Raw genomic sequence first — 15,669 nt, forward strand, 5'->3', positions numbered from 1 at the left:
AAAAAACTGTTTAATAGAAAAATGACGCCATAAACCAGAATTCTGCTGAGGGACCAATCGCCATAAAGATTAAAGACTGTGAGTACTGAAAGTTTTTTCAGTGTTTTACCCACAAAAGTTCATCCTTGACTTCTCTTCAATATAGGAGCAATTATTTAAAACCCTTTGATGCAAATCAAACAAAAGCAATATAAGTCATATAAAAAACCACATAGACATTGGAAGGGGGGAAACTGGCAACATTCGAATAAGCAAATTGCTTTTCTAGCAACATTTTATTATCTGCCGACAATAGTTTATCATGAGATAAAGCCCTCCCGATAAGGGCGTAAGCACTGTGATAACCAACAGCAACAAGAGCGTGGACAAACAGACGATAATAATAATAACAGTATACAACTCACTCATTCAATCGGAGTTGGTAACAAAGGATCTGGCGACAGCCAAGTGGAAAGTCAGCCGCAGTCGAATGCAGGCCGTCGAGAGCAACATGCGTCACATGGACTAATCAGGCCTGGCACCCACCACCATTTCTCCCCTTGTGGCTGTGGCCGCCCTCTGGCTCAATACCCCCCGTCTGGAGTTCGGTCTCAGCACGTGGTGTGCATGTCTAGGAACTCCAAGGCACAAGCCACCCTGTTGGGCGAATACGTGCTGTGGGGTCGAAACTCCATATATGTATGTTCTATACCCGGATAACGTGTAATGTGATAAGGGCTACGAAGTAGACTTCTCTGGCCTCTTAACTGTGATGGAGTATATCGGCTTTATGCTCAGTGACACTCGAACTAAGCGATGTTTAGTACCCTTTTATACGATATTTTAGGATGGTCAGATGTTTCTTTTGCAGTGATGATAAAAGTATCTGGGAAAACTTATATTTATTTATATCATTAGGTTCGCCGTTCCCTTGATTGCTTAAATGGTTGTTTGATTTAAAGTTTTTAGCTTTTATGGGATGATTGTTAAATTAATATCATCGGACATCTAAAATACGCAGATTAATGACGTAAGAATAAAATTTTTTTATGAATGCCTTTTCTATATTCAACTATTAAGTGAACAATACAACTTTGTTTCTCTAATTGTTCCTTAGAAAAGACTAAAATAAAATTACTTAAGCTGGCTCACTCAGAGTTATACTCTATTTTTGAGTCTTTTCAGTTGCTCTCCATTCGCCAGCCTGTTTCGACTCACGCGCTCGTGCTGGTGGAAGCTCCAACCCCTCCTGCTGGTGGACTTGTTGCTCGACTCGTCGCTCATCGGCCAGGCTTGTGATTCGTCTTTGGCCTGGACTCGGGTCGGCCGATGGCGCCGCTTCGTTCCTGCAGCCATTCCACAAGTGGCTGTCATCCTCAGCGCTTCCGTGTTTTCGGTCCTCGTGCGCTCACTGTCGTTACTTGGTTTTAATCAACTCAATAATTGGTTAAAATGTTTAAAAAATATTCCAGTGGTCCGAAGCTCCCAACGATTACTCTAACTAATGAATATGTATAAAGAGATAAGGTTTTTGTGCTGATTTAGATAAAGATGTCGGTGAAAAACAAATATAATTAAGCGAATTTAAAACCATTTAATTTAATCAAAACAGTGCGAGTTTCCAAAAAGTGCGTTTTAATGACTAAAAATATTCGGACATTATTTCAATAAACTTATGTAAGTTTGACGTGTGCGAAATAATATATTATAAAATAATGTTGTAAAAAGTATATATATTTAAAATCTATAGTAATGTGAATGTTAAATTTTAAAGTTTTTAAATATTAAAGCATGTTTGGTCTGAAGTCCTTAGGGAAATGTTACAGTAGAAATTTAAGCTGAGGATTATTTCGCAAATATTCTGATTGAATCTCTATTGAAGAACACAAGTTTATATTCACTGAAAATTACAATGTGCGTTTAAGTCTTTCAGGCTTGATATCCCAGTACCTCATTTAATAGCTTAACAAAATTCCCAATACAGTTGTCAAATGCAGTGCAGCGTTGTTGCAACTATGCGACGTCGTCGACCCACACAGAAAAGGCAAACAAAAGCTCACAAAAGTATTCTTTATTTAGTAGAAAGCGTAATAAATATTACACAAGACCAGGTGCTGACTGCTGAGTACATTGCTGAGATACTCAAACCCTTCTCTATCGCGGGACAAAGAAATCGGAAATTCAGTAAAATTACCAATAGGGAAAGTATGAAAGTCCTAAATGTTGCCTTGATTGGTATTGAAATTGGGGTCAAGTCAACTACATATTTAAACACTAAATTCCCTTATATTACAGACCAGTATTGTACTTATTGTTGACATTAGGAAATTAGGTTTGGTTAGCGATCATTTACTTTTAAGTTGGTGTCCACTTTTTTAACAAACATGTAATATTAAATCGACTTTATGGCAAACCAAATGTGACTTCAAATAAGGTGAAGAACTCATTCACCACGTTTTTATTAATTCAATATTATACATACTGCAAAGAGGAAACTAAGACTGTCGCCTTTGAGGCGGACTACCGCTGTGTAGAGCTTTGTCATATTTCTTAACAATTTCTTTAAAAGGCTCCAAAGAGTCTGAAGTCCAACGAACGGTTGTCGTTAAATAATAGCGACACTTTTGTTTCACTCAACGCCGACCGCGAAAGAAATGCACTGCAAAGTGCGCGTTTTCTATTACAACAAAGTCGATGTACATTTCCCGTTCCGCATATCCCTTGGTCTGTCGCGAGCTTTAAATGCTGCAGCATGGTTCCGGGTCAAATGCTGGTTAGCCAAAGGGCATAACCATAACAACGACAATGCCGCAAAAGCGTTTCATCGGTAAATGTTTTTCTCGCACTTTTTTTTATACCCCTCGTTCTCTAACCGACTTCATACAGCCCAGCACATGGTACCCTTCCTAGGGTACAGCCTTAGGACTAAACGATTTAGACATCTTCTACCTTCTGATATTAAGCAAGCTTTTCCTAAGGAGTGTTTCATTACTACACTTATCTCACCTTTCATTGTTATATTATTATCGGAAAGCTAGATAGACTTTCAAGGAATAATATTAGGTATGTGTCATCCAATCTAATTAATGTTGTACATGTACACGTGCAATGTCAAATGCAGATAGGGAACTGGTTCACAGATAATATCACCCAATAATAATGAAAACAAATGAAATCGAGAGGTATTATAAAGCTGTCTAATGCTGGATAACTGGAACCAGCATGAAAAAAAGATACAAATAATCTAGTATATTCATAATATGCGTTCGCACAAATACATTCCTTTTAAATCTTCAACAAATCAGTATCATAACACTATATTTTATTCAAAAGATACTTTAACTGCAATAGCTGACGATTTTGTTTGGTTTGTTACTCTGGGAAGTAGCCGGGTCGATATAGTTAAGTTCCTCTGTTGAAAAAAAAACTAGCAAAATGTGAAAACAATGGTGATCAGTCTTATATAGGATTATTTTTTAAGCAAGAATAAACATTTTAATTGGAATCTATAAATTTGCCTATGCCATTTGCGTTTTAAAAATAACTTCATGTAAATGTTGTCCGCGGCTCCGTTTCAAGTAGTCCATTCGGAAGGTCCAATTTTGCGCTACTTTTCGAGCACTTCTGGGTGTATTCCACGAATCACACGTGTTATATAATAATATTTAGGTTCAACCCAATAATTTGCATGTATAAACTTAGATGCCAAATTTTGGACATCACAGCCCCAAATAAGAAGACCTCAGTAAAAGTCTATCCATCTTCGACTTGTCAAATGGATTCACTAAAAATAGAAGAAGTTCATTTTTAAGACATAAATTTTAAACGGGCAAACTGGGATTGAGAGTGTCTTGTCTTTTATGTTTTTGATCGTTTTACCGTAGAAGTTGATTTAAATTCAGTTGGACTCCTTTGGCACCTTAACAAGAAAGAAAATTGGATCTACAAGGCAAATTTTGTTTTGGGCTCACATAATAATAAAAGACGAAAGAGAAAGCTAAATGATGTGAGCCACCTGATTTGATGTCAACTGATAAAAGTGACCATTCTAAATCTTTTTAGTGGACACTTTTATTTGGAAGTTTAAGGAAACATGGATGCCACTCAGCTAACGGAACTAATGAGCAGTCATGACTTCATGCAGTTGCAACATCAGTTGCATCACAACAACAACAATTACAACACTGACGGACACAATGGACTATCTTCAGAGTCGGCGGAAGGGAGTTCTCGACCAGTACGACGAGCCACTAGACGCACCTCACAGGTAGGTCGTAACAGGGATAACAGAAATGGTGGGGTTATAATATCAGCTGTTCTTTTCGTTGCTTCCAGTTAAGCAATAACACTTATGACCTGGAAATGACAGATTCCAGCTCACAGAGTGATGACACGAGCGGCGGCGGTGGCAGCAGCAACGGAGGAAGCACTACTAATACAGGGCATCCGTCAGGGGGTTCCCAGGGCGGCCAGGGTTCTTCTAGTCGCGGACGGGTTCAGCAGGCTGGCTCAGGTGCCTGTCCATCGAATCTTACCCCCAATAGTGCCAACTCCAACTCCTCCAATGCAAATCTCAACGCCAATAGGCGGCGCAAGGGGGCTCTAAATGCCAAAGAACGGAATATGCGCCGTCTGGAGTCTAACGAACGCGAGAGGATGCGGATGCACAGTCTGAACGATGCCTTCCAGTCACTGCGAGAGGTCATTCCGCACGTGGAGATGGAGCGGCGGTTGTCTAAGATCGAAACGCTGACACTGGCTAAAAACTATATCATCAATTTGACGCACATAATTCTCTCTAAGCGAAACGAGGAGGCCGCGGCCTTGGAGCTAAACTCGGGAGCCGTTGGTGGGGTCCTCCTTTCTAATCTTTCCGCGGAAAGTGGTGGCGTGGGAGTAAGTGGCATTGCTGCCAATACCGGTGCGGCGACGCTCTGCTTCGAGGACGCTTTGGCCAACGGAAGCTCTTTTGACTGTGCCCTTCTGGCAGCCACCGATGGCAGCCTGTTAAACGCTGCCGGAGTAACCGCCAGTCCTGCAATGCAGAGCCTCCAGCCACAAGCCATACACATGCAGACGCCGCTGGAGCAGCAGCAGCAACAACAACAGCAAGCCAGCCACCTCCCACACCACCAGCAAGCGATGCATGGCCATGGCCACCTGGGGACCACCATGATGCAGTCACAGCAGCAGCAGCCCACACTTATACTCAATGGGAATTCACCAGTGGGTGTTGGTGTTGCAATCGGGGTTGGAGTCGGAGTTGGAGTGGGAGTTGGAGGGGTTGGTGTGGGTAACAATGCAGCTAGTTTTGCCGATATCAACGATAATTTCGACGAGCCCTTTCGAGATTTTCTCTAAGTCATACGTGATCGTAAATAAAGTTTGGTGAAGGGATATACACATGTATAAACACAATTGAAAGTCAAAATGATATTTATGAACCACAGATCTGCTGACTCCCCGGCTTGATCTTCAGCCCCGTCGAGCTAAGATTACGAAAAAGTTTGAGAGTTTTGTTTATTTGAGAGAGCATATACAAATTTATATCGGGGTTTTTTTTTAAATTTTTTCTTTTAAAAAGTCGAATATCAGTTTGTTGTTTCTTATTTTATAGCCGTATTTTTGGCCTGGTTCATTAGTATAATTATTAAATCGTCACAAAGACTAAACTTGTCTTTATAAGAGCTCTTTCTTAGCTTAGAATTTTCCAGAATCAAATAGTATGAATATCATACACGTCTCATCTCCCCAGTAAAAGTTATTTTAACAAATTCTAATATCAACAAATATACGTATACTTTAGGTAAGACATAATACGCTGAAAATATATATACAAATCATATATTTAAAGGCCCTGTAATAAGGCCGATACGACCTAATTAAGTAGCACAAATCAGACAAGCTTTAGGTACAGCATTATCTGAAAAATCCATCCCAGATTTTACATTGGCACATTTATATTGAAAGAGAAAAATACGTAGAAAAAAAAGTCCCAATAATGCTGCAAGGTTAAAGTTTTGTATATAGGTTTGACTTAACGTAGGCAGTTCGATTTTTTTCGAATTTAGTAGTGGACTCGAAAAAGCTATAAACAAACAAATTAGTTTACATCATATCTTTTTCTATAACCTTTTCAGCGTCTGTAAAAACTTAATAAGGTAGTGTTTTCGGGTATGTACATATACGAATATATTTATAGCAAAGTGTATGTAATGTAATGACTTTTCAAAAACAATGTTAAACGGTTTTCTTATATTTTATGTTTTATGTTGGGAAATACACGGTATTTCTAAAAATAACATAATTGCAAGCACGTGAGAAGTTCATTTGGCTTAGCATAGAGTCATCGCTTAGTTTTCATTTCAGAGAGGTTCGACATTCTGTTTACTCTCTGCACATACACACGTGAAATGTACATATGTATAATTGACAGCAATAGCAACAAAAGCAAGGAATCAATTACCGTTAACTAGCATCCCAGCCGTTAGAACGTCGGTCTTCAAAGTGACGCCCCAATACGTTAATTTACCACCCATGATCTTTTTAATGCACTTGAAACTTGCGATGGATGTATGAGTGAGACAGGGGCGAAGCGGGCAGAAAAACAATTAACACACCGAAACTGAAATTGGCACACTTCCGTTATGGCCCGCCGTACTGAACACACAGTGGGCGGAAAAGGGATGCCGATATCAACGATAGTGACGCTCGGTCGGTAAACAGTAATAAAATAACGGTGCTCAGTCGGCAAAGTCGGGAAAGTTAACGGGCGTAGGATGTTGTGTGCACGAGGGAGGGTGGCTTGTAGGTATGGGTCTTAGCTATAATTAAGTGAAAAATAGGGTGGCTTTATCCCCATGGGTGTTGAGTTAAGCTTGTTGACTATATTTGATTAGTCAGGATTTCGAATTTTGGGCATATTTAGCTTGATGGATTTGTGTATTTTCTGTGTATATAAAATCAGGAAGTTGTCTCTTCTAAATTCAAAGATATGCAAGCATCTAGTCAATGGTAGTTTTGAGCACTGAATATCTAAAAGCTGTCCAAATTGTTGTTAGTTTTAGGCAAACAGTTGATCATTTCGGGAGATTTCTTATGTATGGTACGTCTTAAAAACGCTAAGTGAACGGGAATGGTGGGGGATTAGCAGTTAGGCAAGAAAATCGAAATTAGTAATGGTGGGGTCTTTAGAGCAATATTCTTAATCGGACTGTTATTTACATCGAACAAAAGTAAATAGTCAGAGTCATGAGGTAGTCTAGCCGAATTCTGTTGCGCACAGGTCACAGAAACCGAAGAATCGTAAATTACTGGAATTGCAATATAGATGTTTAGCAAGATGGTAGTGTTAACGTTTTCCAACGGGAACAGTCTATTATAATATATATAATGTTATAAAAAGAAACCCAAACTAAGCAAATATTACTGTAACAAAATACTTATTAAAACATATTACTCGTATTGTAAATAATATTAGGAAGGAATAATGAGCATTTGTTGGGTACAAGTAATGGAAAGTAAATTAATACATATTTATAAATTCAATGTAAAAAGTATGCTACCTATTAAATAAATGTCTATATTCTTAAGTGCAAAGCAAAGATTACCAATAAAGTGAAGAAAAATACAGATGTTAAATACGTGGTATTCTTTTCTTTTTGTCTACAGTCTGAAACACTTTTTAAAGAGCACTATCTTCACTATCTACTACTAAACACTATCTTCTGACTTGATAGAACAATAAACTATGTCTATGTAAACATGCAAGCTAAGCAATTTCTAGCATCTAATCGTTAAAGGATTTATTTTATTTACATTTGGTCCTTAGACTATATTAAACTTTATTATTAAACTTAAGGAAGAAGAGTGGAGCTACTACTATTTAATATTTGCATTTAGGTTAAAACCCGGTATGGGTGTACTTTTCCTTTGCCACTTCAGAAGTATCATCAGCATATGTAGCAATCAGTACATTCTTTTCTTTAACTTCAGCCATAGGTGTATGATTTGGCATATTCGAAGTGAAGGTGAAATAGATGGTTAGGCCAAGGACGCTAACCTGGGGGACTCTAGCAGCAATATGTTTAAAGGATGACAAAAAAAAAGGACAAAATATTTCCTAATGGATAACGAAGATCTCAATGCTCTCTGCTTTGGAGGCTTTATTTAGGGCATCCATTTTCATGGCTAGTCTGTTAAGTCCTTCTTAAGCACAACTTTCTATCTCTTTTAGTTCCAAAGTTTTTTGCACTTTTTCCGGCCACCTTAGCGTGGCTAGGTGCTACATGCTTAATCCGAACTTTGTATCACTTATAGTTACCGAGATATTAGCTTTTTTACAAAATGCGTAAAGCATTCTTTCAAGAACGGTGAGCGTAAGAGTGGGTATGTCTAGCTCTAATAGTTCCTGTGATTTCAAATATTTTAGGTTTTCGTGATTTGCGGGCGTTTGAGTGGGTGCGGCAGGATGCTGAAATAAACTTGCGCTGCGTAGGGACCTCAAGAATCTTCACGCCTAATTTCAACTTTGTATCTGTTATAGTTTCTAAGGTCTCAGCGTTCAATCGGACGGGCGGACGGACAGACGGACATGGCTTCGCTATAGATCCTGATCAAAAATATACTTTATAGGGTCGGAAACGGTTTCTTCTATCTGTTACATACTTCTCATCGAATCTAGTATACCCTTTTACTCTACGAGTAACGGGTATAATGATTCTTTCAAATGTTACAATAATCATAACTGACGATTTCTTTGCCATATTAATAGTACTTTAGATACTCTAAAAATTAAAATATGGTAGAAGGGTTAGATTAATAGCCATAATAACATCTTAAGATTAAAAACATTTAAAAAAATAAGATACCCGTTTCTGTTATATACAATTTTAAAATATTAATTTTGCTAGGGGGACATCACAAGGCGTGACGTCACTGCCCATGTTAGACTTTATAACCTAAATTGATAGATATTGACAAAATTATGTTATACAAGGTCAAACGAAGACTCCACAGTTTTCCGTGGTTTGTGCGCGTTAGAGTAGGCGTGCAGAGGCATCTCTAAAATACGTATTCTTAACTTCACAACTTTCTAGCTTTTATCGTTCCCGAAATTTTTGCATTTTGTTTTTCGGGTTTTGTGGGCGTTAGGGTGGGCGTGTCTAGATGGGAAAAAGTCAATCTTAAAAACATACATGCTTAATTTGAACTTTCTATCACTCAAAGCTACCGAGATATCAGCTTTCCACAAAATGCGCAAACCGTTTTTCGAGCTCGATTTACAAAAATTTTTTAAATCGCAACATTAATCGTTATTTATGAAGAAATGTAGGTTATAAGGCCTCACATGGGCAGTGACGTCACTATCAGTTACTCTACATGCTTTCTCCGACAATAGGTGGGAATTTCCACTAGCAAAATGAATTTTTTTAAATTGTATAAAACAGTAACGGGTATCTTATAGTCGCGGCACTCGTCTAAATGGTTGGAGTCTTTGCTTACAACCTATTAAAGTTTTTCCTTGTAGTTTGAGAAGAAATATTTCGATGCTTATCGAATTTTTCAAGGGTTTATTCTTTTACAGCCTATTTCCTATTTCCTTTAAAGGTAGAGCAAATGAATACAATATATAGTCGTTAAAAAGTATCCATGTATCCTTTTTTCGTCAATTGAGACATTACAGTCATGAAAGCTCTTCTTCTACAAGCGCTAGTAAAATGTAAAGTATATCTCTATAGAAAAATTGAATTCTAGAAAAATGTGGAAATGTTGATACATGTTGCCTATTATCTAGTTCCTAAAGAACGTATCAAATTATGGAATTGGTAATGTGCAGAGATATTTCATAAAATCTACTATTATTTTTATATGCCTTTTCGTGTTTAGATTTTTTTTAATTTTAAATCAAAAAAAAAAATTTAACGTAAATAATGCCAATTGTCGTGATAATATCGATAACGGGCTGTCGCTATCGATAGATCGATAGAGCCATTGAAGCTATCACCGCTCATTGCGAAGTGCCACTTAAAAACATCCGTCAAAGTGTTGTTGCTCCGATAAGAGCGCGGGTGCGGATAAATCAAAAGTTCAGTGCCGTGATTTTGGGCAGGTACATACATACATAAATGCATACCAGGATAGTTATAGTGATCTGACAGATTTAGATGGGAGTGATATTTATCAGTGTGCCTGACATTTTTCAAATTTGGTGTATGCTAGGTACAGAGAAGGAAGCAGAATTCGAGTGGGGACGGAGGCGAAACTGCAGTTATTTCTTTTTTTCAGGTTCACGGCTTCCGCTCCATTTAGCTGGCCTTTGTTTTGATTTTAGCGTTGTCTTACCTGAGATATAGAATGCGGACAGAGAGACTGTTCTGTATGTGTGTGCTGGGTGCCTGACGGTTTGACGGTGGTGTTTGTTAGATGCTACAGTTTGATGGGGTTTGTTAACCGCTCGGGCTTGCAGTTCCGTTCTCAGCTCTTACGTTTCGGATTCGGAAAAGCCTCAAACGGGCAGTAAAAGGTTTCTCGGTGTGTGGGAATTCCTTTTTTACGCCTGCCGACCATGCCTGCTGGTGGGGTTCTGGTATTAGCCGACGGCATGTTGCCAGTTGTATCATTATGCACGCATGCATCTGGACACAAGGGACGGCTTGACGTTCAGCTCCAGTAACACCGTCCTCCTCCCGCCCTGGGGAACTTACTAGGTGGGAGCAGGAACAACCGGTCACGGTACACTGGGTCAACGTCACTGATAAGTTTGAAGAATTTTTAAGGTATTGACACAATGTTGATTTTACTTTTAGTTTTTTTGAGCGGTTATTAGGATATTAGGCACTTAAATAAAATCCTTTTAGATGGCGTGAATATACGGAGTCATACCGCAGCTTTAACTGAAGCTTTTTTGGTTTTGTAGACAAGGTGGTAAATGAATGTATGTATATTTTATATCTCCGGAATCTCGTTCGAGCGACAGGTGCAGAATATTTCATTGGAATTTTACAGGGCTAATCAAGCAGTCCTACTGACCGGTGGCTATCAACCACTTTCTACACCAATGACACAATTTCAATACGATCGATTTTGTAATGGCACCCTATTCTGAAGGCTTTGCCGTGAAGTAGCAATTATGCCTACCACGGGGAGGGGCTAGTGCGACAGAACTAATTGGAAAACCGACCTCTTCTGATTGGAGAGTTCAAACTCATTGGCTGGCACATAACGTTTTTGATCTAAATATATTTATAACAAGAATGTTTAGTAGATATATGTATCTCTGAATAATGCTATGACAGACTATAGTAAGGGCATTTAGTTTAGGACAAGCAATTTGTACTAGGTAAGGCATTCAAAAGAAAAATTACTAAGCAATATATTATTTCATTTTAATTAGAGAAGAAAGCGCCATTAAATTTAATAAAGTTTGGATGAATAAGTTATACATTCAATCAATCAAATCAACAAAAAAATACTAATAAAAAAATTCAAAAGCAACAAAGAATTTTTTTTTACAGCTGAAGGAACTAATCTGTGATATAAGCGCATTTTGTACATTTAATAAACGGTTTAGAACATTATAAAATTGAAAAATATGACATTTTTAACTTAGTCTCAAAAACAATATTGATTCGAACGCCAACCCGCTTTTATTCAGGTCGTCCTTGTAACAAATGTACAAACACCTACGCTGCAACCCATTCAAAGAAAATGTAATAACAAATAATAATGGTTCAAAAAGTAGGCCACTCAAACACAATGCAAGCAAACGAAATGAAAAAGGCGAAAATCTACCACCGAATGAAAAAGTGTCTTGCATTGAGCGTTGCATTCATTTGCTCCGAAGAAGAAAAGTGAGTGGCAGGGCTAGACCCGCTGCAGAGTTAATCCGCGGGTAGGTCGACATGTGGTTGGGCGGATATTTATTTTCCGGAACCAGAGGCACCAAGGAACAGTCGGTCTGTTGGCTTGGCCATTCGTCGAAACTGGCCTACTATGTGTGTGTCTGAGGCTTACGGTTTTATTGATTTATAGTCGCCGTTGTCCTGCCCAATTGATTATTAATAGGCTTCAACCCCTTTTTGCTTTCTAGAACAAACGAGACATCCAGCGAGTGACGAAGTAAAGCTTCTTGGAGTATAATGGCGTCCGGCGGCTTGGCGTGTGTCAAATACTTGACATTCTTCTGCAATCTTCTTTTTGCGGTAAGTTGCCAACACAATTGATACTCAAACAATTAATCTATTTCAAAGTTAGATAAATTAATAAGATGTAATTTGTATTTACTTTTTTATTTCCAATCTTTATTTTGTATCACTATTGACTAATTTATTACACCTTACTTGTAAAAACAAAAGATATCACCTCATAGATTCTATTAATTTGTTTGTTTTAATGGCTGTTCTATATCGAAATAATAAATATATAATATTTTCAGAAATACTTTTATATAATTTAATTTATATATTTGTTCTTTAAACTTTTACTTAAATCAGCTCACAGGGCTTCTTATCTTTCTGGTGGGAGGCATGGTTCAGCTTAACTATGCTCACTATTCGAACTTTGTAAGCGATCATATCTGGACCGCTCCCATTATTCTAATGATTGTCGGCGCCGCCGTTGCTGTCATCTGCTTCTTGGGATGTTGCGGAGCTTTGAAGGAGAGCAGCTGCATGATATTGAGCTTTGCCATTCTTGCTGTGGTGATCTTTCTGTTCGAGATTGGACTGGGCGTTGCAGGTTATGTGAAGCACTCTGGCCTGCAGCAGCTAATGGAGGGTCAGTTCAACTTGACTATGAAGTACTACAAGGAACGGGATGACTATCGGGATGCTTGGACTTTGCTGCAGACCGAGCTGGACTGCTGCGGAACCAATGGGCCCAACGACTGGGAAACAAACTTTCCCAATAAAACACTTCCTCCGGCGTGTTGCTCTGTAATTAACTTAAGCGAGGCCAAGGAATGCACCTATGTTCACGCAACCCAGCAAGGATGCTTGCAGAAACTTTTAGAAATTTTGGACTCGAAGACTTTGATCTTGGCCTCCGTTGTTCTGGCAGTTGCTGGAATTCAGGTGAGTCTACGAAATACCTTTGCTTTTATTATTACAAATCATTTGATTCCATAGATGCTTACCATACTGTTCGCTTGCTGCCTCTATCGTTCCTTTCGCAGGAGCTACGATCATGTTTAGATTGCGGAGCGACGATCCGGTTCGCCGCCTTTGAAACAGGAATACCGATTTTCGTAGTTTGTAGTTGTCACACACATGCAATGCATTCACATTGGATTTTCTTAACGGAATTCAGTCACAAGCACGTACTTTGAAATCATATCACAAATGAATCATTTGTTTCACTTGCCCATTGAAGGCTGATTAGTACATATATCTATAAATAGGGCATATATATTGGTTTACCCGTAGATTCCCTCAAAATATATTATAGGCAAACTAAATATCTTGACCAAATTTACCGAACCTCATTTTTTGACTCCGTTTTATGGTTTTTATTATTTTTAACCAAAGCTTCGTAAAATCCTCTGCGAAAGCGTCTTTTAAAGACCAAGAAAAAGTGCGCAACATATTTTCAACAATTTTAAACAGTACTTTTTAGTAATTTACAGTACATACATAGCGCCGCATAGAGACTAAACACAGTCACTCAAATCACACATTCCATGATTTTACAAAGTGCCCTTGTGTAGACTTGATAAATTTACTATCAGTGTACTATTAGTACATCTTATTTGTTTGTAAGTAAGTAGAGGAGTTACTGTCATCTCTTTTGATAATAAGACTATCAGTTTCATTTTTTTAAATTGATGTAAACTAGTTTCAAAAAATTGCATTAATGTAAGGTGGTTTCCGAAGCAGTCGATCAACTAAACTGCCCCCTTTATATTTAAATGTTGATTTCATATTTTCATATTTCATGTCAAATATAAGACATTGAATATTTTAGCTATAAATTGATATCTTCGGAAAATATAAGTTGGTTTGAGGCAAGAGCCCAGAAAAAATCGTGAATGTTTATTGGTTGCCTTTGAAATTATATAATAATATGTTGACATGAAATTTTCTCAAAACCCCTCTGAGGTAACGATCTTTACTTTTCTTTCGACTTTTGTTAAGAGAGTTTGTTGGGAAAGCCTAAAGAATTCTAAGTCACTTTGGTTACCGAAATAATATTCTAAAAATGAAATTCTGCTAATTAATATATAGAAATACACATCAACATATACTAATTTTATTATTTAATAAACTAGTTGTTCATTACATTCTCTCCTACGATATAAAAAGTCTTGGCCTCATAAAACATTAAACCAGCATCTGTACACTCGGAAAAAGGAAAACCAAAAACTATATAAATCGAATTTACCATTTCTATATTGAAATACATAACATCGTACGTTTGTAAAGCAAATATTGCATGCAAATCTCGAGGCTTTAAAAGAGATTACAGTAAAGTTTCTTATATCGATGTTAATATAACACACAGCGGCATATTTGCAAGACATACACACTGATTTATCTACAGGCCTTACGCTGAATATTGATAATTAAGTATCGTAACGTTTTTAATATGTATTTGTACTCGTATTTAAATCTGTGTTTAAAATAAATGTTCAGCACTGAGAATTTTTAAATAAATTGATCATTTTAAGTAAAACAGTTTTTGATGAGTCTCTAATTAAATTTTCTCAGAATTTACGGTCACCTTTTTAAAGCGGTACTTAATAACAGTTTTAACAAGAGGAAACGCTATAAGCGAGTGCCGCGACTATACGATACCCGTTAATGTTTTACACAGTTTTAAAATATTCATTTTGCTAGTGGAAATTCCCACCTATTGCCGGAGAAAGAATGTTGAGTAACTGATAGTAACGTCACTGCCCATGTGGGGCCTTATGACCTACACTTCTTCATAAAAACCAGAATAAAGTTCCGATTGAAAACAAGAGGAAGCGCTATAGTCGAGTGCCGCGACTATAAGATTTCCGTTACTGTTTTACAAAGTTTTAAAATATTATTTTGCTAGTGGAAATTCACAAGGCACCACCTATTGTCAGAGGAAGCATGTTAAGTAACTGATAGTGACGTCACTGCCCATGTGAGGCCTTATAACCTTAATTTCTTTATAAATAGCGAAAAAATGTTCCGATTTGAAAAATCTTTGGTAAATCGATAGATATTAACAGAAATAAGTTAGACAAGATCAAACGAAGGCATTCATAATAATAAGTGTTCCTAAGCAAAATTTTGTAGCTCTCATAGTTTTCGAGATTTTGGCATTTTTGATTTTTCGGGTTTTGTGGGCGTTAGAGTAGGCGTGGCTTGATCGAAAAAAAACAATTCGCATTGGGAGCATCATAAAAACCTGCATGCTTAATCCAAACTTTCTATCACTTATAGTTACCGAGATATAAGCTTTTCTACAACATTTTCGATTTTACTGACAAATAAATAATGAGAATGAATCAGATGGTAAAATAATATTTCAAGCTAATGGAGTGGCCAGCACAGTCTCCTGATTGGAATCAAATCAATAGTTTGTTGTCAAGTAAACAAGCTGAATTTGTGCCAACGTTTGTAATAGTATAAGTGGGTAGGAAAATATTGTAAAATGTCAAACAATAATTTAATGCTTTTAGTATTAGTTTTGAAATACATTTTACTAAGACAAAAGTTT

The 15,669-nt window shown here is 37.5% G+C and overlaps 2 protein-coding genes across 2 annotated transcripts; both read left to right on the forward strand.

Annotated features, from left to right (window-relative positions):
• The first annotated feature begins 1,354 nt into the window (after positions 1-1,354).
• LOC108103381 (protein dimmed) lies at positions 1,355-7,472 on the forward strand. The gene is made up of 3 exons (XM_017208828.2): positions 1,355-1,656; positions 4,042-4,246; positions 4,315-7,472. Exons 2-3 carry the CDS (start codon positions 4,073-4,075, stop codon positions 5,338-5,340), a joined length of 1,200 nt encoding a protein of 399 aa, XP_017064317.1. The 5' UTR covers positions 1,355-1,656; positions 4,042-4,072; the 3' UTR covers positions 5,341-7,472.
• Positions 7,473-9,993: 2,521 nt separating this feature from the next.
• LOC108103414 (CD63 antigen) lies at positions 9,994-14,649 on the forward strand. The gene is made up of 4 exons (XM_017208872.2): positions 9,994-10,090; positions 12,071-12,182; positions 12,474-13,052; positions 13,107-14,649. The coding sequence occupies exons 2-4, from the start codon at positions 12,120-12,122 to the stop codon at positions 13,170-13,172; spliced, it is 708 nt and encodes a 235-aa protein (XP_017064361.1). The 5' UTR covers positions 9,994-10,090; positions 12,071-12,119; the 3' UTR covers positions 13,173-14,649.
• Positions 14,650-15,669: the final 1,020 nt, after the last annotated feature.

This window comes from Drosophila eugracilis, unplaced genomic scaffold (assembly GCF_018153835.1).
Source record: "Drosophila eugracilis isolate 14026-0451.02 unplaced genomic scaffold, ASM1815383v1 contig_2065, whole genome shotgun sequence".
NCBI classification, from domain to species: Eukaryota; Metazoa; Arthropoda; class Insecta; order Diptera; family Drosophilidae; genus Drosophila; species Drosophila eugracilis.